This window comes from Camarhynchus parvulus, chromosome 20 (assembly GCF_901933205.1).
Source record: "Camarhynchus parvulus chromosome 20, STF_HiC, whole genome shotgun sequence".
Taxonomy (NCBI): domain Eukaryota; kingdom Metazoa; phylum Chordata; class Aves; order Passeriformes; family Thraupidae; genus Camarhynchus; species Camarhynchus parvulus.
In genome coordinates, this window is record NC_044590.1 from 8,420,167 (window position 1) to 8,444,059 (window position 23,893).

Consider the following 23,893-nt stretch of genomic DNA (forward strand, 5'->3'; position numbering starts at 1 on the left):
TCTTGTAAGCAAAGTAGATATTCATACCCTGCAGCATCCAGGAGACCAGCTCAAGGACACTTGCAGGAGACTATCTGGACTATGAGTAAAATCAAAAAGATTGCACATGAGCCAAACCCTAGGGCTCTTGCCAAATAAAACAAGTATCTGCCACCAGTAAACCTCAAGTGACTGTGAAGTACTACTTGAACAGCCTCACTAGTCAACACTGGCTTTCACCAAACTACAGAGTTAAAAGAGCCTAAAATTTTGCATCCATTCAGGAAAATATGTCCATGGTATTTTCAAGGGCACAAGATGTTAATTAACCGTTCTACATCTACAGGAAATCGCTTCACTGGGTGAGTCAGCACAAGACCTCAAGTCCCCTCAGTGTGTTGGAAATGTCCAGGACCTATTTTTTTGTGTGTAGGGAGGTTTTGCATGTATGATTATTATATTGCATGTTATTAAACCATCTATGTTGCCCCTGTTTATTTAGGTATAGATATTTAGATATAGACTATAGATATTAGATTTTGAATGTAGGTATTTATTTTGCTCCTTTCTATTTAGATATAGGATGAGGGAAGAGAACATTGTCTTTTTGCAATTATTTTAAGCATAATGCATTTGAAATTCAAGGATTCATGCTGTTTTTGCACTGTTTTGTGTATATTGTATAATGTGAATTTAGGAACAGAGTTCCTATTTATTGTTGTTAAGAAAGTTTTGCACAGAGATTTGGGATTTACTTCTTGAAGAAAATGGAGGAGTTTTTGCTAACATGAGGATTTGCTTGTAACAGTCTTTTTTATAGTACAGACTATTTTTCCCTCCTTAGAACAGATTTTTCCTTAGCAGCTCAGGAGAAGCCATTGATAAAAGCATGTGCAAACAAACCTGAGCAGTAAGGACCAGGGTAAGGTGGAGCAGGGGGAAGGGGATCCCTGGGTGGCAGCATCTTCTCAGGGATGGGCTGCCCTGTGACCTCCAGCCTTCCACCCTGAAGCTGTGAGTGCAGGGAGCTGGATGTGGGAAGAGGATTTACTGCCAGAGCTTGGAAACCCACCTGCATCCTGACCTAAGGCACTGCTCAGGCATGGGCTGTGCAGTTTGACATCCTTGGTCTCTGCAGACACAAGGAGCAGCTGAATTCTGAAGTATCCCCAGCAGGATGTTTTCCACCTCCTCATCACATTTCCTATCTTCACTCTCCCCCTTTCTGCATCTCCCCCCAGATGGAGACACCCTAAAAGCATTATTTTCTTAATTCAATTTCAGCCTCAGGCCAACAGCTAATTGAAAGTTCTAAAATATTTGTTCAGCATACTTGAGATTCAATTAAAACCTGGTTCTCTACTCCCTTTTCTGCTCTTAGCTGCCAAGTACTGCATGACCCTTCATTATTTTTGAGAAGTAATTGGCAGATAAATTCTCCTGGAACCATGAGATCTCCAAGAAGTGCAGCAGAGCATTAAACTCTGTAGATTAAGAATGAATTCCTAGTCATTCCCCCGGCATGTATTCTGACACTTTAGGAGGAGCTGAGAGACTTTTGGGTGGAAGTGGAGGCAGAAGGTCACCACTCATCTTGCTAAGGAGATGCTGCTTGAGAGACGTATTCTGCTGGGAAATAAATCACTAGCAGAAAGGAATTAAAATAAATAACTCATCACAGTAACTTCCTTTGGATATTCAGGGTCTGAATAAAAACCTTAATTCCTCATAAGAAATCAGAGAGCTCCCTTGAAACTTCAGCCTGCATTACCTTGTACCTTGCAACATCTCACCCTGCTTGTAAAACCTCAAGCTGTATTTTACCCTCAGCATTTATTTGTCTCAACAGCATGAGTGTGGGCTGTGAGTTTATAAACATGCCAGCAAATAAAGAATCTATTGCTCCTAAATAATTTATTGCATTGAAGTGCAACTCAACATGATCTAACCTGTTACTCTCCTAATTAAAGCTCATTATTTCTAACCCCTGCCCTTTCAGGGGTTGTTAACCTGGTAAAACACCATCTGGTTTCTTCAATTACAAACAAATAAGTCCCTGGCAGGAGAGGAGGGATCTGGCAGTGCTGCAGAGCCCTGGGGTGAGGGGAAGAATTTGTGAGCAGTGCAGAGAGAGGGGGGTGGAGGAGACAGAGGCTTGGGGAAGAGCTGATGGCAGAGTGGTGAGTGAGGTTTCTGTGCCTGAAGAGCCATAGGTTGGCTGAAGCTCCTGGCATTTATTCAGTTTAGGAGACACCACATCCAGCACATTTACCTGAATTTGGCTGGTGCCAGGGGTAGAGGCTGCACAGTAATTGCCTGTATGCAGGGCATGGATGGGACCTCAGCAAGGGTTATTTACCCTGGCAAAACACACAAGTTTAAGTAATTTACCAAAATCTGCAGTTCAAGATTCTATCAGATTGTCGTCTCACTTTGTTTCTAGATTTGGGTGGTGGGAAATTGGGGAAATAGGGCATCTATGCCAGCCGGTGTCACAGGAGAATGGCCATGCAGGTGGTTTTTTGAGAGAGTTTCTCACCTATGCTGCTGGCCAGCATTCTGGAAGCCAGCCTGCTCCAGGGCCAAATTACAGGGTAACCAACAAAATACCAGCAGTCCCCTAAAAAAAGGCATGTAAAGACCATGAGGGCATCCAGCACCTCCCTGCAACCAGAACAGGCTTCCACTCTGTGGTACCCAAGCATGTTTCTAAGATAAAATAGTGGTACCTTTAAATGAATAATATTCAGATCACCAAAGAGGATGCTGAGCAATTGCTTACATTTTTAAAAGCCACAAGAAAGGGTGGACCACACATTAGAGAAAGATTCGGATGCAGCCCTTTTTCAGTGTGGTCTGGCCCCAGCTGCTTCTTTGAACTAATTAGTTCAAGCAGATCACAATTAAAGAGCTGCTAATAAAACCTGGGGATAGTCCTCCAGCAATATTAATGTAATCACTCAAAGTTACTGGTTTATTTTGCAATTCCTGTTTCCCAAGGCTTCTGGAGGGCTCTTGGACCAGTGCTGCCCCCAGATCTGCCTCCAGGCTTGCACTCACTCGGGGGCTGCTCCTGAGGACTCTTCAACTGAAGTTCTGAGTTCCAGAACTGCCCCAGCCCACACAGTGGATCAAAGCTTGCCAGTCCTCTGGGACTGACTTTAATTTACTAAAATACTCAGTTTAGCAGTTAGCCAGCCCTATACATTTCTGTCCTGCCAGGGTCTCAATGAAGGCTTCAATGGGGGAGCATTGCCTGTGCCCAAATTTGGGGTGCTTTCCCAGATTCTGCCTGAGGGAGGGAACATGATGGCAACACCACAGGTCCCTGTGCCATGGGTGATGGGCAGAAGTAATAAGGGCAATTTGTGCTTTATAATTGATGAATTTTCTTTAATAACTACCCTATGAATTGGGCTCTGAGTGTGCTGTTTCTATAGAGACAGGGGATGCTGTGAGTACACCAGTGGCTGCTCTGCCAACAGGGAATTAATGCCTGAAAACACAAGCTGTGAAGCCTATAAAAAATTTACCCTCTCAAGTAGAAGGCCCTGGGGTGATCCTGGTACTAACATGGTTTTGAGGTCCTCAGCAAGGGCCCACTGGGCTCCCAAGTTGGCTGATCCTGTCCTTTTGGGCACAGTGTGGGTGGTTGCTCAGAGGAAGTAAATTTAAAGCAACTTTTTCCAGCTGTGAGGTGCCAGCATTTCCAACAGAAGAAGAGAGAAGAGGGTTCCACAGGCCCCTTTTTGCCAGCCCCAAGCTGGGCATGGGATGCCCTTGCTGGTGGTGCATGTTCCCTGATGTATTAGTGCTCCTGGGGCTCAGGCTAGCTTCCTCCAGGAAGGGTCCTGAAGCAAAGGCAGTGTGTGGAGCCAGCCCCATTCCTGGCTCCTGGGCCAGAGAGGACCACAGGAACCCTTCTGCACATTTCAGCCCCTTCTCAGTGTCAGGGTCACCTTCACCCCAGCTCCGACCCTTCTCTTGTACAAAGATGCAAACCAAAAGAGAGGGTGGCTCCTGAGAGCCCCCATGCCCCACAAGGATGGTGGAGGGCAGCGTGGCTGTCCCCAGGATGCCTGGGCAGGTCACTGTCAGAGGACACTGAGGCTCAGATTGCACCTTCCCTCCCACCAGTGGAGGGTAAGGCTCCTGCCCTTCGACACAGGATCAGGCCAGTGCCTTTAGCCTGGTTCTCACATATCAGACACCTCCCTGCCTGCCCTTGGGGACACTTGGCTGGGCTCTGTGGGGATGTTATCCCTGAAACCAGCAGCTATTGAGGCAGAGAGCCCAGCACTGTCCCCCCTACCCTGGAGAAGCTGCAGACTTTTTGTCTTGCCTTTATTAATACTTTTAAAGCAATGTGTCATTGCTTTAGCAGCAGACCCACCTCCCTCCCTACTCCCTCTGCAACACATGAGCCAAGGACCTGCTCCATTCATCAGCCTGAGATTTATGAGGTGCACAAGGCTCCAGTTACCCTGCTGCCCCTGACTGATGAATGAGATGTAGCTGACTCCTTCCATACCAGAAACAAAGCAAGACCAGAAGAGCGTAAAGCCATCATTTCATCAAACTCAGCTCCTTCAGTCTGACCAGGGCATGAAATCTTCTGCCATGAGACCCCTCACACCCACAGAAGCAGCACTCCAACCCATGAAGGCTGAGCCTGTGTCCCCCCAGCCTCTCTGCACAGTCTGGCTTCGTTCATGTGAGACGCTCCAGAAATAGAAAAAGGATTGGAGGTTTTGGCTACTCTGGATTCCTCAGGCCCCAGGGCCCTGCTGCCCGGGCTGGTGCTGGGCTCTGCTCATCCATCCTCCCCCATAAATCACCCAGCTGCCATTTCCCTCCGCCTCGTGCCTGGCTTTCCTCTCACCCAGGCTGTCTCCAGAGGCTGAGTGAGAGGCTGGGGCACAGGCAGTGGAGAATCACCCCATCCCAAAGCCAGGGGGAGCACCCAGTGTTGCACAGCTCAGAATGAGCCTGGCAGCAGCCCTGGGGTCAGGAGGCAGCAAAGGGACCTGTCAGCAGCCATCTGCATGGCCTGGGCAGGCTCTGGGCCAGCGAGCTGCCTTCCCTCCTGGCCCTGTGCAAGCCCTGCCAGAGGCCAGCACCATGGGAGCACATGGAGCGTGCTCAGAGAGTTGCAGAGTCCTTAAAGGCTGCCTAAAAGCATTCAGTGAAAACAACTCTCTTTGCAAAGTACCCCCATCAATTAAAAAATGCAAATTTTTGAAATGGATAATTAAGAAAAAGCTAAAGAGCATCCAGATGCCACTAGTGAAATTCTGCATTACTCTCTGTTTTAAAACTAGAGTGAATGTGTCATCATGGAAAGAAACCTGGAGATTCCCCTGCAAAAATCCACATGGATAGAGTGAGCAGATAACTGTTTATTATTGCACATAATCCAGCAGAACAACCGACAGAAAACTCTGGACAGTAGTACACAGATTGTAGTAAACAGCTAGCAAAATCTGTGAAGAAGGTATTTTTGTGTGAAGAGTGAAAGGTATCTGCATCTTTGTAAGACCTGAAAAGTATAACACAAAATTCTAGTCAGTTTTGAAAGCATGCAGTTTGAGGTAAATCTGGTATTTTGCATCTAAGAAAATGAAATCCCTAAGGGGCTCTCTCTGTATGTGTATATATCCATATCTCAGTGTAATATGGATACAGTTATACGTCACATAAAAGCAAATCTACCTACTTTTCTCAGAAGGTTACTAGGAGGAAAGCACATTACTGAGCACATATCACATGCATAAAAAATAGGGGAAGGGGGGGGAAGGAATTACCTTAGCACTGTTGAAAAAGATCCATTTTTGTGCTTAGTGATAAATAAAAGCCCCTCAGGTCTCTCAATGGAAATTGTCTTGGTGGTGAATAAAAGCAGTTGAGATATTGAAACTGCAGAGTTGGCAAGTGAATGCCAGCAAATGGAGACAAAACATTAAAGGCAGCAGAGCCTGGGGTTTGCAATACATTTATATTTAAGGAAAGAAAAAAAAAAAAAAAAAATAAGCAAACTGCTACTAAACTATGCTCTGTGGAAGTGTAGATGATGCTGCACAGCTTTCTCAGGACTGGTACAGCCACATGGCTTTTAGGAAAGGATCACATTCACTTCTCCCACACTTAATACCACATATTTGCTACTGTGGCAATGTTCCTGAGCTCAATAAGGTTAAAAAATAGACTTGGTTCACAAAGAAAAGTAGTGAATTATTCTCACTCTCTTATGCCATAACTAGAGTAGATAAATTAGGTAGGTTTTGCCCCATGTCTCCAGTGAGTGTAAATCCCTGTGTGTCTGCCATTCCCTCTCTGAAATCCTTTCAGATTGACCTTTGAAGCAGACTGGGCATCTGTTTTTTCCTTTAACTATCATTTCCCCATTCTTTCCAGTCCAACAAAGTTTTCCCACCCAGTCCTGTGCTGTGGGACTTCAGGATACACAGAGGTGCACAACCAACTATAAATAACATCTCTGATTATCTTAAAAAGGGATAGAAAATACACATTGCTCTTAAAAGAAGGAAGAAACATGTCCAAGCACTCAGCCTTACACTAAACTGTAACTTCATCTGTGCTGACTTTCTAAGCTCGCACTGCTAAGGATCAGAGCAGATCATGGTGGAAAAATCTCCTTCCAAAGGTCACTCCCTGTCACAGCTTTGGGAAAATGGGTGCAAATCACCCAGGCCTCTCAGCCTCACACACATGAGCAACAGTTACACTGCCCCACTGCACTCTGCCACTGCTGACAGCCTGGCTGCTGCATATTTCTGAGCCCAACACCCAATTACACTTCAGTCACTCACATCTCTGCACCTTTTTTCTTTCAGGAATAAGTTAACCTCTCCCATGATAGCCACCCTGCATCCTCTGCTGGAAAATCTGTTTGTTGGGTGCAATGAGAGGCCAGGACCCCTCCACAGCCTGGCACACCAAGGGGAGGAACCTGCAGATGTACAGAGGCATTTTCAGCAAGACCCTCCTTTTCACTGTAACTCACAACATTTTCATAGAAAAAAAGGGGTAAAGGGACAAATTCAGCACACCTACTGCCTTTCCCGTTACAGTGGGAAGTCACCCACTGCAAGCTGCTTCTGTGCAGAGCATTGTTGGTGGCAGGAGAGCCCTTGGATGGTGCCTGGTCCCAAAAGAGGCCCCATCTCCACCCAGAGCACCCCCACAGGCACCAACAGCCTTGGATCCACCAGTCCCTCACCCCCCACCCCGCGGCCCCATCCGTGGTGCATCGGCCGCCATGGGCAGGACTCGGGTCACACTTCAACAAGCCAAATTTCAACTTGCTCCCCCTCTCAGTCCTCCATACATGGAAAATGATGCCAGGTGACAGGGGAAAGGAAAGATTTTTTGTTCATCCCTTTGGATGACTTCCAAGCACGGAGAGCAGCGCCGTCCACCCCGAGCCACGGCGCGGCTCTCATGAGTCATTCTGGTTGCTGGATTGCTTCATCTCCGTGCCACGGATGACAATCTTTGGAAAATCTCTGACACTGAGTCAACCAAGGGAGTTACAAAACACATCAGTGTGCACGTATGAGACCTTCTCACTCATTTTCCTACAGCTACAGATAAATCCCTCATCCCTGGCATGGCAGGACAGTTGATGGCTTTGGTGAGAATAATTTAAGGCAACTGCTATTTTATACAAAGAAGAGGAGACCACAGTGCAGAAACCCTGGCTTTTCCTTGGTAGATTGCAGAGGCCAGCCACAGCCTGGGAGCAGGAAACTGAATTGATCTTCAGACACTCTCATTTAAGGTTGATGTTTGCAGTGCAACCTTGGGATCTCAAGTCCTCCTCTTAGGTGTTTCCAGGTGGCTGAGCTTTAATCCCCACCAAGGTCTGAGGTCTCCACCAGCAGCGACGCCTGTCCCGGACACAGATAAATGGGAAAGTCAAGGCAGAGCAAAACACATGACCAACACATTACTACAGCTGCCTGCAAGGCTCTCACCTGTGCAGGCTGAGTGAGACTCAAAACATGACAGAAAGCAGTGCCCAGCAGAGCAGTTTTGCCCCCCAGGAGGTCCTGGGAAAGCAGCCCAATATTCTCACAGGGGCTTAGAGGTGTCTCTTGTGTTCACATGAGGCTCAAGGGCCAGGTTCAGCCTTGATGGCAGATTTTGTTTGAAATATTTGAGCCCAAGACAAGTCCTGTGCAAGCTCAGGACACTTTCCTGTCTGTAGGAGTACCACAGGCATGAGAAACCTCACAAGGTTTTATTGCCACTAAATCCAAATGTAAACCCTTATCCCAATTCAAATGGAAGACCTGAGCAAGCTCCAGTCTTACAGACATCTTGATTCATATTTATCTTTAGTAAAATAATTAAGTAACTGCTGCAGAACTATTGTACTGGTGCAATTAGAGTTGCAGTTCTCACAGTTTCACATTTTTTATGTGTTCTTGCATCTTGCTGCTCTGTGTGCCAAGAAATACTATAATGCACAAGTTACCTGGGAGCAGCCATGTTGAAACAGTAAATTTAAAGTGTTTCTTGAAGGATTTGCAGTAAACAAATTTCAACTTTAACATCACACACTCTTGCAATGGAATTCTCACTCCATGAAACGTGCCCATGGTACTGGGAAGGCAAAACTATATGGTGGGACTGTATCCCACCCACACAGTTCTTAATTTTGAGAAAATGTATGAAATTATGAAATAGTTTCATGCAATAATTTGATGACATTTTATGAAAAGTCAGTCAACCTTAAAACATCCAGTGACATCTACAAATTGAGGATAAAGTCTCGTTCTGCTTCTTACCTTGTTCAAGAGGCTCATCATGTCAAAAAATGTACAAATAGGATGGCCAGACCAATGTTCAGTAAGATGACCATGCAGATCACAATTGTGTTAGGTCCCTGAAAGAAAAACCCAAAACAGAGCATTACACAGCACAGCTCCAGACAGACATAGCTTGATTTTGCTGCTCAAAAATACCACAATCACCCCCTCCCAATGCACTGAAATGTGGCACTTAACAACCAGCCTGACTTTCAAACTAGTGGAATGTTTATCCTATCCTATTCCTACTTCTTCCCTGCAAAATCATCTGAAGGATGTTAAATCAGGCTTCTTTTGCAGCTAAATTAGATTAAAGGAGACGCTGACCACAAGAACATGAACTCCTGATCCCACGTCATGCTGCTCCTCCCAACTCCCTTCTGCATCCACATTGCCTGTGTTTGTAAACTTGTCATTTTTAATATCATAGAATCATAAAATGCTTTGATTTGGAAGAGGACCTTGAAGATCATCTATTTCCAAACCCCAGCAAATGAAACCATGTGAGATTGCTGTAATTTCAGACCAAAGTATTTCCAAGCTGTGCTTTTCTAAAGTCACATCAGAATCATTCACGTCCAAAGGACTGCAAGATGGGTCTCAGAGGGCTAATAAAATGTCTGGGTTTCCAGCTGTATTTGCTAAGAGCAAAATTAAGTTTCAGTGACTGTATTTTAAACCTGGGAAATTGGCTGGTGATTCAACACCACAGTTCAGCTCATGAGGTGCCCCTACAGCAAAAAAAAGTAATGGGTAAAAGAGAAACACACTTGAGCTCTTCATGGCTTTTTTCCCCCAACTTTCATATCCAAGTTGGTTGGTAATGGGGTGAGAAAAGAAGGTGAGAAAAGTGGATAAAATTAACTGGAAGATGCCTGCTTTTGTACAAATTTTGAAATACAACTTATCTGAAATCATATCTGCCCAGGTAAAGAGAGGAGGTCAATGTTATGAGAGGTCAAGAGAGGAGGTTATGAATGTCAGAGCAAGCATTCAGGCAGGGCAGGCTGGGAAGATGGCAGGAGAGGGGGATGCCAACACTCCTCCAGCAGGCTCTAGGATCCTAAAAAGAGCCTCCAGGCACCACTTGGCACCACTGCAGCCCCAGGCCCTGAAGTGCCATGGGCTGGCTCATGCCCGTGCTCGGGTGCTCTGGTGTTTCCCCACTCAAAGTCAGCTCCAACAGGCCTTGCTGGGTGCTGGGGAGAAAGAGGCAGGCCCGGGGGGTCTGCATCCCTCTAGGTCCTGCTAGACCAGTAGAGGAAAAGCTAAAGTGGCTCCCAGGAGGCTCCCAGGGATGCCCCACGTCACCTCTTCACACTCCTCCGCCTTCTGTGCTGCCACCACTGCCGCCGCCTGGGCCGGGCCGCGCTTGGCCCCTGCCTTGGGCTCCGTCCGGCCCGGCGCCCTGGCCTCAGTCTTCCTGTCGGCCGCGGGCTCGGTCCGGCCCAGGGCCCTGCGCTCAGGGCTGGGGCGCTGCTGCTGCTGCGGCTCCTTGGGCCGAGGCAGCTCCGGCCTGGCCTCCGCTGATGGCTTCTCCTCGCGGCCCTGCGGCGGGCCAGGGGTGCCCCCTCGGCGCTGGGGCTCCCCCCGGGGCTCAGGGGAGGGCGGCTCATTCTCGGGGAACTGCTCCTCCTCATAGTCCGTGGCGGGGGTGACCGGCGACGTCCGCACAGCGTAGCTGTGGTAGCCCTTGAAGAGCTCGACGTCGGGCTCGCGCGCCATGCGCTGCAGAGGCCCGATCTCCATCTGCTCGGCGCCAGCGGCGCGGCCCCGGCCCGGCCCGGCCGCCCCCCTCGGAGGGTGCTGGGCTGCCATCGCCCGCCCGCCCGCTTCGCCTCGGCCCAGCTGCCCGGCCGCAGGGCCCCGTCCTGCTGGGGGCGCCTTGGCCCGCTTGGCCTCGGGAGGGGGGCGGCAGGGCTGGGTGCCGGGCTGGCGCGGGGCCGCGGCTCCTCCTGCTCGTGGAGCTGGGGGCTCTCGGGCGGCGTGGGGGGCGGTGGGGCGGCCTCGGGCCGCGGCGCCTCCTCCTCCATGTTGACCGCGTGGTCGGCGTTCTCGATGATCTCCTGCAGCAGCTTCCGCTTCTGGTACTCGGGGCCTGCGGAGAGAATGTGTGAGAAGTCACTCTGGAACGGGGGACAGCGGGGTACCCCAGTGCCATGGCTTTGGCAGCTGTGCCCCCAGCAGCAATGGGTTTGGGGACCATGGTGCAAGGGTCCAGGCTGGAGTCTGGGAGAGGAAGAACTCCCAAATCAGACCCTGCTGCCATGAGGAACCTCCTCTAGTAACTTCCTCTAGGAATTTCCTCTAGCAACTCCTGAAGGCTCAAAGCCTTATTGTGGGCTCCTTTTTGTGGACTCCTCCAAGTCTTATTCCCAACTGTCCAGTTGGGAAGAGGTGAAGGAGCAGGCAGGAGCTGCAGATAAGGTTACATAATGAAACAATGAAAATCTGCACCCCAGCTTCATGTGGTCACACAGATGGGTCATGCTGGGGCTAAGGAGGATACAGCTTCCAATGAACTTTGTTTATTTTTTTTATTTAATGGCTAGGAAAGTCTTCCATGTGGCTCCCTTGGTGTCAAATAGCATGGTAACTTCACAGGATATACAGGATGACCAGTGACATCAGGAAAGGAAGGGTCCCCAAATTATCGATGTCTCATCCATCAAGATAAGAAAAATATGGTTTTTTATATATGAAAAAGGGTTGGAAGTTATACAGCCCTCTTGTCTGCCCTGAGCTCCACAACAGCAGCAAAATTACCTGGCACCATCACGAAAGGTGACTCAGGGCTTCAGATTTCATTTTGGCCTCATCTCACACACTGACTTGTGACTTCCTAGCAACATTGCCTCACTTCAATTTTTCACCTATCATTAAATCTTTACTTCTTAGTAACCCTATTACAAATTACAGCCCAGCCTGGGCCAGGGGAATTCAAACAGAGCCTGACACTTAAGATATCCACCAAAATGCATCACTAAAGAACTGGAAATATCTTGTGGAATAACAACCCTCCACAGTGCTCCACATGCTGAGATGTGCTGGGAGAAGGGTCCCCACACATCACGGTGATGCTCATAGCAAGTGAGAACAAGAAGAGCATCGTGCTCCTCCTGTGCAGTGTGAGGTTGCAGAGCAGCTTCTTTGAAAGCCTAGCACCTGCTCTGGCCACAATCTGCTGAACCCCAGAGATGCTGACAAGGGCTTGCTCTGTGCTCCTGAACGACACAGATCTTGGAGCCACACTGCCTCTGGCTGCCTTAAGGTCCCCCCCCTCATCTACTCCGTCTCAAGGACCAATTCAAACCTGAGTCTAGTTGGGAAATTTGACTTGGTGCTCTGTCAGTGGTATGATTTGCACACTGCTACCTCCTGTCCATTCAGGCATTGCCTCCACTTGGAGGGGCAGTGAGGAAACGGAGGGCACTGATTTCAGCTGCTCTGCTCTGCCTGCACACTCCTGTCAATCAGCAGATGACCCATTCAGGGCCATTTATTTCTGGCTGCAACTGAGTTATTTGGAAGCCATTTCAACAGTTGTTCAGACTCCTCAAAATAGGCTGCCTGCAGCTCCAGGCTCCTTGCTCTCTCCTGCTGCTTTCTTCTCTTCCTGAATAATTCACAACACAAAAACCCCCAACTGCCTGGAGGGCACACACTCAGCTCCCCACCTTCATCTTCCCGCACATTTCAGCAAGGGTTTTGGCTTACATCCTTCTCTAAGTTACCAGGGATGATACCCTGAAATTCAGGGCTCAACAGTTATTAGGGATATGCGGCTTGCTGAGCAGGATTGCCTGTGCCAGACACAGCACAGTCCATCTGCCAGGACAGCAGGGAGAAATACAGCTACCAAACACACCTGGGGCTCTCCTGGCTGTGTGAGCAGCAGCTCTCAGTCCTAGCAAAATCCAAAGCTAGGACTTTTGAGGCTTTTGACAGAACAAACTGTCTGTCTGTTCCTGGATGGTGCAACCGTGCGAGACGAGATATATCCTTGTGCACTTTGGGAATTCAGAGGTTTAAAAGAATCATAGAGGAATAACATACATCAGGAACTTGAGAAAGGCCAGGACCCAAGTGAGGCCCTACACAACAGCAGCAAGAGGATCCAGCACCTAAGGAGCCAGGAGTGGAGGTCAGGCTGCCCCAAGTGTTTTACAGAGACTGTTTCAATTGTCTCATTCAATTGCCACGGGTGGAAAAATAATCTAGCTAGATGTCCAAAACCTCCCCATAGGGATTCCAGTTTCCTTTGTTTCTGTTCTATAAATACCCCAGTGTGCAAAGGGTGAATGTAGAGCTGTGAGTGGCAGCTGGGGGGTTTATGTGAGGATCAAGCGACATTTAACCATTGTTAAATGAAGTGCCATGGGCTGGCTCATGCCCATGCCTGGGTGCTCTGGTGTTTCCCCACTCAAAGCCAGCTCCAACAGGCCTTGCTGGGCGCTGGAGAGGAAGGGGCAGCCCTCCAGCACAGCATTTCCCCAGCTCATAGATGCAGGACAAGGCAAGAGCACAGGGAATTTAGGAAAATCTGTCACCATGACTCTCCCCAACCAGGCACCAGCTCTGAGCTGTTCCCATTTCCCACTGTGTGCCCTGCGCTGGGAGTGGTACAGGAGATGCAGAGACACCGAAATCAGAGCAGGGGAAGGTGTCAGGTTTTGCTGAGCACAAGTCAACCTTTGGCTTCTACCCCCAGTTTTACCACTGTGATAGTCCCTTGTGATCTTGCCTCAGTAACCATGGGACATTCACTCCAGACAATAAATCCAGATAATAAGAAAGAAAGGATGAAAATGTAAGCACTTGGAATTTTATTTTCTGCTCTGTTATTACCTTCTCTCTTTGTAAAGGAAAGTTTTCCAGGAAGAACTTATCTCTATCTAACTCAGTCTGGGGAAAAGTAATGGCATTCACAATGCTGATTCTAGTATGACACTTCTCATCTACTAATCCTCAGTGTTTGGTCTCACAGAAGGAACCTCCCAAGTGTTTACCCAGCCAAATAATTAATAGTGATACTAACAAATTAATAGAGAATCAGGAAAATAGTATATTGTATTAGCTGCTTTCTTATGGGATATTACAGCCCCTAATTAGCAGAGTCTGATTGTTCTGAGGCCCCACAGGATGTGGGTTTGTGAGTCAATGTGCAACACTGTTCCAAGAAAAAGCCACAAGGGATGTATCTACAGGGGAGCTGCAGATAGCCCTGAGCTTGCTGCCTGTCCTGCCTGGTGTTCTGAGGGCTTCGGTGTATGGAAAAACATGAGAAGCTCAGAAACTGTGGGGTTTTCCTCCAGGCTATGGTAACACAGTGAGTAAAAGAGTAGTGTCAGGAGGACAGCAAATCAGCCAGGACAAGGGGCTGGCTGCAATTGAGCAAAAGAGGATTTATGATAGACAGGAGAGCATTTCGTGGAATTATTAAGTGGGTGAAGCACTTGAACGGATTCCCCATGGAAATTGCAAGACACCTCTTGGAAGATGCCTCGGATCCTACCTGGCTGGTAGAAGTCTGGGGAGAGCTCCCTGGCCATCATTCTGGCTATGCCTGATTCGTTGTTGGCTGCCTGAGCTGCCTGCTCAGAGCCTTCAGCCTTGGCTTTGGCATGAGCCGTCCTGCAGAGAGAAGAGGGGAGAACAGTGAGCACCCTCTGAGCCAAGGTCATCCCACCACACAGCACACCCTGGCTGCCACCACAACTGAATCAGCACAGCTGGCATAACAGCACTCAGAACTTGCCCACATGAGCCAAAAACCTACACTCAGGGAGAGAAGAGCAGATTTTCAACATGGAAGGGGCCCAGCTGCTCAAAGGTAAGGTGGAAAGGCTGCACGTAGGGAACAGGGCAGGTGTGTTTGTAAATGGGAGCATGTTCACACACTGCAGTGAGGCAGCAGGCACTGCAGAATGGGCTCAATGCTGTGCTGCTCAGAGAAACGACCAAGGCATCACACAGGCATGGTTGGTGGCTGAACTCCTCTGTGTGTCACCAGCCCTGAGCTGCTGCACCTCACCAGAGGCAGTGTGCCCTTGCTCAGCACACATGATGGGTTTTCCCTGAAATGTCTCTCTTGTAGCTCCCCAGCAAACAACACGCCTTGTCCAGGAGCTCCGTTACTCACTGCAGCCTGACAAGCTGATCTCACCAGAGCTATTGTCTCCCTCTCAGCTTGGCTCTCTGAGTCCTTTCCACTCCTTCCCAGCACATCTCCTCCTTGCTCCGCAGGGCTGCAGGCTATGGGAGTTATTTTACTGGCCGGCTGTCATATTCCTCACATGCCTCAGGCTCGGGGCCCTGTGATCTTCCTGCTAAAAGCAGGGATGGCTTTACAGCCCAGCTGCTCACAGGCTGGGAAGGAGCTGACTTCAAACAGCAACGCTGCACCTTAAAAATAAGGGCGGGTGAAGAACAGTATATTCAGCTGCTTTGTTGCACTCAGGTCTTACTGAGAGCTGCCTTCCCTGTGCTCTCACTGGCAGATTCCCCATTTCATGTACAAATCCACATATTTTTGTGTGATAAGCAGTTAGCATTCCTCAAACTCCAATTCACCCTAAATTACAACCTTTAATGTGATCTGATGAGCCCTTTTCAGATGCAGGTGGGTATCTGGTCATGTTATAGGATAAAAAAGGAGGAAAGATGCAGTTCTCATTCCTGCAGTGAAAACACTCCAGAGGAATTTTTGGGCTATTAGTCATGAAATGAGGATTGATTCCTTCCCATTAAAGTGAGATGCAGTAGGCAGACAAGACAAGCTGAAGTTTGAATACTCAACAGGTGCAATGAAAAGATGATAGAAATGCTGTTCTGAGACCCTTTCAAGGGAGAAGATACACACAAATGCCATTTTGAGTAGCTGTAGGGAAAGAACTGAAAGTAGGGCAGCAATCCCAACTGATACAGGCAATAGTGTGACTTGACAAGGGGCCAAAAACACTTCTGCAGGGCCCTGGGATAGAGAAGAGGGTGCAGAGCTGCTGTGGCTCAGCCTGTCCCTCCCTGGGATGACATCCCACTCTGCTGGAGCCATGATTCACCTCCCTGCCCACACTCACATGTTATCTCCCCACTTTCTCTACAGGGTGAGCTGCCTGGGATTGCTGTCATTCTTTGTCTTTTTATCCAAAATTATTACAGCTCCTGAAAAACCCAGAGACATGATGAGGCAGAAACCAGCATTTTTAGGCTGCTGCTTGTAAGCAGGGGGTCTGAGCCAGTTCTGAACAGAGAAAGCACCTCCTTTTTTGGTAGCATATAATCAGCGTGATTAATTCCACTATAATCTGGCAGGGGCCAAGGGGAATGTGTGTGTGCTCTCCATGCCTGGGGGATCAGAGTGGGCTGGGTGTGCTGTGCCTGGGGCACACAGCCTGCCTGGCGCCGGCCCCAGGCAAGAGGCTTTCCAAGGGAGGATCCAGCTCTTCATCCTGGCAGGACGTGCTCCAGGCCCTGCCTTTGTCCTGCTGCTCCTGGAGGATGAGATTCACCATCAAAAGATAAAATTCTCCCTTTCAGTTGCTCTCTGAGCCAGGCAGATGCTATCCTGACCAATTCCCAGCCAGACAATCACCCAGCTGGCCCCAGCTGGGGGAACAGCAGGCAGCTCCTGGCAAGTGCTTTCCTCAAAGTAGCTCCCAAAGAAATAATCTGGAAGGGCACTAGATGGGGGTCTGCTCTCACTAGTAAGGACAGAGCTGGACATGTCACCAAGTGGGTGCAGATGGCTCCTGCATGCTCAGCTCTCTCCCAGCACCTGGGGACAACACAAGAGAACAGGGCTGTCTTGTGGAGGCTGTGAGCAGCACTGCATCCCTTGGTGCCTGGAGATGTTGGAGGCTGAGGTAGCTCCCAATTATGCTTTTTTTCTGCTGGAGTTTTGCTTTTCTCCAGAGAAGCTGCTGGATGCTATTTGACTGCAATTCCTGCAGAAGGAGAGATGGCAAGACCAAGAGGATCCAGCCTGGGTTGCAGAGGCTGCAGTGAGGATGCTGTGGGTGGTGGGAAGCTGAGCCACTGCTGTGAGACACCACAGGCCCAAGGGTAGTAGAGCTCTACAATGAGGGCTGTGAGGGCAGGGACACTCTGGGGCAGATCCTGGGCTGCACACATGGAGTGGAGACAAGAAGCTGAGCAGCACAGCTTTGGCACCCTGCACTGCCCCACGGCACCTCTCACTCTGTGGGACACAGCTGACCTCTGCTCCTGTCCCCCTGCTTGCAAAGTCATCCAGAGGTGTTTGATTTGGGGGGACTATTGTCAACACAGCTGCCCTTTCAAGTCTGGCACCTCCAGCAGACCACACGTCGGCCCTGTTGGCATCCCAGGAGAGCACTGCTCTCCCAGCCAGCCTGGCCCCAGCAGGGATGCTGATGCCCCGTGCTGGGTCCCTCTGTTGCTGACATCATTTATCTGGCAGTAGCCAGGTGATGAATATTTGGCTTTCAGAGACATGGCATGGTGTCTGAAGTTCACCTTCCCTGGCTGAGCTGCACATGCCCAGGGCACCAAGGGATGCAGTGCTGCTTGCAGCCCTCCAAAAAACCCACACTGAAGGTTTAATGGCACTGTGACAAAGCCCAGCCTAGAGGAAAGGGTCCAGCCATAACAATAACTTCTAGCTGGCCTCGAGTATCCCTGAATTTATGATTTATCTGCGTGGCTGGCAGAGCCTGGGAGCTCAGCACAGAGGAACTATTGGCCCTGGCAGCAAAGCAGGAGACAAATGCCAGCCACCCTGGGAGAGCCCAGTGCATGCAGCACAACAGCCTGTCCCATCCCACAGCCTGGGGTCTGCCAGGAGCAGGAGCTAAGGAAAGAAAAAGCCCAGGGAGGTTTGAGGGTGTCAGGAAGGTGATTTCAAACCCCAGAAGTGAAATGTGCAAGAAGAAAAATCTCTTCCAATGTTAAGATCTTCTCAAAAAGCAAAATGAGCTTTCACAAAAAGGAAATACCAGCCTTGATAAATTTGATGCTATTCAGGCACACTTTAATCATGGCCACACTTTTTTATTTATTGCTGTTGTGTTGTCAGCTTCCACTAACTCTTCAGTAAACAGCCTCTGCAAAAACCAGCAAAGAAACTCTGGAGATAGAGGAGCTCAGTGGGAACTGAAACACAGACCCAGGGGCTTTAGAGCAGCCAGCAGCAAAATCCAAACGACCCTTTTCAAGGCAGCACTGGAAAATCAGCCACGAACAATAAACACATCCAGCTGGAGGAAATAAACACAAAGAGGGACCTTTACAAACCCACACTGGTGCTCCCCGTCCCAAAAGGCAGCGCTGCCAGGATGAGCACTTCCCAACTGCACCCTGAGCCATCTCCCTGGGCAGTGCTGCTAAAAATAGCTCCAGTGAATTCTTTGCAAGGAGGAGCAGCAGCTCGGAGCCGAGCTGAGGGGAGGCATGTGGGCAATGTCTGCAGCCCCTGTCCCAGCCCTGCTGCCACTGCCTCCTGGCTGGATCACAGCAGCTGCTGGGCTTCACACCCCAGCAGGACGGGAGGGTTAAATGCATCTGCTGCTTTATTTGCTCCTCTGGCATGGCTCTAATGCTCTAATCGTTTTTGTACTAGTGCAGGACAGGGCACCACTCCTGTCCTTCCTGGCCATCTCCCAGAAACACTGCCTGGATCATTCCTCCAACTGCTGCTAAAATCCCCCAGGGACACACGAGCCGCAGCTGAGCACCGCGCTAACAGGTGAGGCCCAGCCCAGCAGCACCCCGGCTCTTTGGACAGTTTATGTGGTTTTGCACATCCACATTGGATTAGGCTGCAAATGAAATTGGAATTAGCAGGGAATACTGCAAATACCAGACAGTGCTGGGGTGCCTGAAGATGCAGCAATGACCTTGCAGCTAGAAATAGGGGAAGAGTTCAGCTCTCTGCCCTCACATTTGCTTACAAGGGGAATGTCAGACCTGTCCAGTGCTGTCCATCCTTCTCCAGGGTCCCTCTTCTCCCACTGATTCAGCAAACCCTGAGCAAGGACCAACTGAACACCCCTCCAGCCCAACACATTCTGTGATTCTATGATTCTTACCATTCTTGATATTAGGAGCTGTCTAGAAGACCATTAAGCAAAAGTAATTCATGAGTCAGTTCTAGGAAGAGAGTCTTGTGCTGAACTCTCCTCTCCTGGAAACTGGCTTTTCCACTCCCAGCCAAATCCCTGCTCCAGCATCCAGCAGGAATCATTCTGTCCTTCTGAAGAAAGTTAAAACAATTGTTTGTCTTGGCAGGAATGTTTGCAGGACTCAGAAGGGATCTAGGGAAAGCTGAAGAAGTTTTTTTGTTAATGGCAACGTGGTCCCTTCTGTGCTCACATCATGAAGGGCAAGAGGACACAGACCTGACCAGCACACACCTGGGCTGGGGCTTGGACTGGATGACATTTAAAGGTCCCTTCCAGAATTCTATGATTCTACATCCTGACTAGGACAGAACTTTTTGGCTTCTCCATTTGACACACCATCTTCATATTTGTGTCACCTCTCTAGCTGGAGCATCCCTTTCTTCCTGCTCAGTCCCAATCCATCTCCTTTGTGTCTTTCCCTCTGCCTCCGCATGCACACAGGTACCAGCAAAACTCTGCTACTTTCATGTGCCTGTAAACCAGACCACAGGACTGAATATCCCTCTTCAGTCCACCTCTCATGCCACTTTCCCTGCCCTCAGTCAAACCCATCCGTCCCATCCCATGGCTGTCCTGCCCTGACAGACAGCTGTGCCATTCATGTTCCTTTTGCTTTTGTCGCTCCATCACTCACATGCATGTACCCACTCCATTTCCACTCTGACACCCCTGGGGTGCATGAGCCTTTGCTGTTTTATTATACAGGCTCTGCACCTGCAAGGTGTGATCTAAATTCTGAAATAAGTATAAATCAACACAATTTGCATCCTAAAGGAAACACCTCCATACTACTGAAGCAGAAAGCCAAAAAGAGAAACCATCCTGACTTTGCAGAGCAGCTCATGAGATGCCCCAGGCTTTTCCCTCTCAGTACCAGCACTTACACAGAAGTGGTAGCACTTTGTACATGCCCAGGCTACTTGGCTGGATAAATCAGACCTTTTCTCTTTCCTTCCACAGAAAGGGCATGACCAGGCCATTCAGCCCAGAGAAAAGCATCCTTTTCTGTGCAGTGCTTTGGAGCACAGGCCGGGCAGAACTCCCTGCCACCTAACAAGCTCATCCTTTATGATTACTTGGTGAATTTTTAAAATACCGAAATGTTATCCTCAGCTCTAAATAGCTCTGAGCCACTTGCATCTTTCACTGAGGGATACTTCCCTTTGGAACAGTTAAAGAGATATTAATCTTTCAGCAGACAGATCTGCAGCTGTCTTCAATGAGAGGACAACCTACTCACCCCAGCCCCACATACAGGAGGATGTGCCCCATCAGTCTCAGCCTGAGTGCCCTGGGAGCTGAGTGGGACTGGGTAGGCAGTGGTCAGCAGGACCTGGCTGTGCCACCCTGTGAGGAGCCCATGGGGCTGGCACAGCCCACAGCTGCTCTCTGTTTCCCCCACAGCCCCAGGATGCAGCCAGCAGCTGCCCAGAGCTGGCAACAAAGGGAGCAGAGCAAGCCAGAGCCTGCCAGCTCAAAGGGCTGCTGACACCAGGATGACACCCTGACCCAGGGACACTGCACCACCGGCAGGACAGGCAGCTCCTGGCTCTGCTGGAGCCTGTCCTGACAGCACAGCTGGGAGCAGCTTGTCAGATCATCCACAGAGATATTTTTGGGAAAAGGGGGATTTGCAGCTGCCAGCTGGACCCTCTCCTTCTCCCCCTGGTTTACAGGGCCACTCTGCTGCTCTGGGTGCAGATTGAGTGGAGCCCCGAGGGGCAGGAGCAGGTCCCTCAGAGCAGCACAGCCCTGGGGCTATGCCCAAATGCCAGTGATTTGTTCCAGCTTCCAGAACACCCTTCCCAAAGGGGCTCAGCAAATGCCCTGGGGACCCTGATTTAATTAGGTACCACTGCAAAAGGAAAGGAGCTGGGTTATCCCACTGACCAGTGCATCAAAACATCTTTACAGCACATATGTAATCAGGGTCCTTCAGCTTTTCCACCCATAAGAGGAGTGTGCTTTACCAGATTGCTGGATCCACCAGCATTAAAATGGGTGAAAAAGTCTGTGCTTTCATTCTAAGATTGTTGTTTTTTTCAACCAAAAGTTTTAGCACCTTCTAAATCAAATGTTTTTCAGATTTCAGAAATCCAAACCAAAAGAGTGAGGAACTACTGAATTTGTTTTGTGGAGTTTTTTTCCCAGTCAAAAAAAGAAAAGCTGATTTTTATTTTTTTTTTTAAATTAAGGAGTATTTCTTAAAATACTGCATTTGCCCAAAACCCCAATTACTTATCAAAATTTAAAGTAGGAGCCTTTTTCTCTGAGTTCTGTAGGTCTCTTGAGTTGATGTTCACAGATCTGAGTTCCAGGAAAAAGAAGAGATGGAGCTGGAGCTGGGAGGGCACCAGCCCACGTCCCAGGCTTCAGTGACTGCAGCTCCCATGCACCTGTACCCAAGGCTGCTGAGAGCACCCAGGTCCCTGCCAGCCCTCAGTGAAGAATCATCAGGCTCTGCAGGAGCAAAATTAAAAAACTTGGGACTGAGAAAGCCAAAGGGGTCTGGCTCAGCTCCAGGATAAGCTGAAAAAGATGCCCTGCCTCCAGGAGAAGGGAGGCTTTCTGCATCACAGGCTTTCTGTTTAAATTGGACGTGTTACCTAAATATTATTTCTTTTTCAAGATAAGGCTATTTCACATTCCACTAAAATGAGGATAATCTCTGAGCAAAGCATGGCTGAATTCAATGATTTCAAAGCCCAGCTCCCTGCAAGCATTGGATGGGAGTCAGAGCCCTCTTGTTCCACGCAGCAGCAGATCAATTGAACGAGATGCTATCATTTTCTACAGTCATTTTTGCAGATTAAAGTGACACTTCATTTTTCCCTTTCTGTGTTTGTAAGTTGTTGAGATAAGGATTTCCCACAAGGTCAGAATGAACAGCCCATTAATTCCACTTTCCCTGCCTGGCTGGCTATCTGAATTGTACCCATCCCTAGGGCTGACATCCTGCCATCCCATCTCTGCTGCTCTTGAGGGGATCCCTGCAGGACAGAGCCTCACTTGCCTCAACCCTGATAACCCAGGAAGCCCTGGAGAAAGCTGTGTGCTGTCCAGCAGATGCCTCCTCCTTGGAACTACTGAAAATGCATGCTCCCTCTTACCCTAATAAGGCATGAAAGTGCCTGAGGAAATTCATGTGAGGTGGGTGGAAAGCAGATAAAGCTGTGCACCCTCCTCTGGAATCGGAGCACATCCCGTGTAAGGAGCACAGTGGGCCAAAAATGTGTCAGTGCTGGAGCCGCAGCCAGCCTGGATGAGGCTGTTCTGGGAGAGGGCTGGAAGAAGGGGGTGAAGGCATCACACCATCACTCACCCAGTGACACTGAATCCCTCCAGCCCAGAAAGCCTCACACACAGCCCCCCTTTGTGGGGGGACACACTGTGGGGGTCCTGCAGATGGGGTGGGTGTCTGATCCTGGCACTGGACCCCACAGTTCTGGTTTTCTCCACCAGTCCCTGAAGCAACTGGGTTTTGATTAAAAAAAAAATCAATCATGTTCCTCACTAAAGTTTGGAGAAGAAATGGCCACCAGGAGAGTAAAGTGGGGGTTTCTCCAAGGAGTGGAATGGGGTTTGGGAATAGGCGTCCTCCTTGCTTATTTCCCTCCTCTGGTTGATAATGAAGTAATTGATAATTAAACAGGAATTAAAGGAGTGAGACAGGACAGCCATGCTGTCCCCATGGCCACACCAGATCAGGAACAGAGAACAGCTCACTCAAACCCTACAGCCTGCACTGCTCCAGTGGATGGCTGGAATGAGGATTAGGCAGAGGTTTGAAAACAGCAATATTTCTGCAGAGCTGGAGACTGTGGTGCCACACAGAAAGAGGGAGAGTCCCAGCCCTGGGCTTTGGCTGGTGCAGAAATAGATGCCAGCAACTGGGTTCCTACTAAGCAAGGGTGATGAAACAGGATTATCCTCTCTATAAACACACCAAGCTCTGTGAGAAACATCTTTACTGGGACAGCAGGACTGAGGAGCGTCCCCTCAATGCTGTGTCCTGGCACTCAGTTATAGCAGGGAGCCACGTGGCTGCCCTTGCTTCTCCCTGTCCACTGACTCCCTGAACTCTGTCCATGGAAGTTCCAAGACGCAGATTCCCATTATGGGGGCTGTGAGGCAATCAGAATTCCTGAAGCAGCCAGAATACCCAGCATCAAGGAGCTGTGCTCAGCTCAGGCCACTCCACTGCCTCCAGGTGTGGTTGTACCTTGCTAGAAGTGACCCTTCCACTGCAGCCCATGGGGAGGTGAGGGGCAGCCCTTGGTCCCCCTGCACCTCCATGCACTTGTCATTTAAGCCCCATAAGAGCTCAGGGTGACATCTGTGATCTTTGGTGACTGCAGAAATGCTGCTCACAACTCTTGTGTCCCTCCCTGGCCAGTAGCAGCCAGTGACCCACCTGGAGCTGGCAAAAGCTCTGCCCATCTCCTGCCTGCTGCTGCCTCCTAATTACACACCCATCCCTCACATGGAGCTGTGGAGTCCTAGAGCAGAGAGATTGTGAGGCTGGGAGAGCACAGGAGGCTCAGTTGGTCCCTCCTGTCCTGGCAGGGCTGTCCTGAGCCACGGCCGCCGCTGCTGCTGCTCACTCACAGGGTGGCCATGAGCATCCTGTCCTCCTCTGCCTTTAGACCTAAAGGTCTGGGAATGTGCTGAACTCCTGAGGCGTCTAATGCCTGTGCTTCTAGCTAAAAGCACATTTAAAAAAAATCCTTTTGCCTTTTTAGAGCAAACTCCAAGTCTGATTCAACAGACCTAAAATCCCAGGTCTGAAATCTGGCCTCGGGGGAAGCTGAGCTGTGGTGTCAGCCCCAGGAGCACCAACACCACAGTGCCCACCAGCCCAGCACTGCACTGGACACAAACCATACCTCACCAAAGAGGTGTCTGGGGAAGATATCCCTT

The 23,893-nt window shown here is 49.4% G+C and overlaps 1 protein-coding gene across 1 annotated transcript in view; it reads right to left on the reverse strand.

Moving 5' to 3' along the window:
• Positions 1-5,370: 5,370 nt before the first annotated feature.
• The window catches only part of JPH2 (junctophilin 2), a 31,802-nt gene continuing 13,279 nt past the window's right edge, over positions 5,371-23,893 (reverse strand). Inside the window, 5 exon segments of the mRNA XM_030963537.1 lie at positions 5,371-7,889; positions 8,793-8,890; positions 10,125-10,649; positions 10,652-10,911; positions 14,329-14,447. Coding sequence (XP_030819397.1) covers positions 8,810-8,890; positions 10,125-10,649; positions 10,652-10,911; positions 14,329-14,447 — 985 coding nt within the window. The 3' untranslated portion in view covers positions 5,371-7,889; positions 8,793-8,809.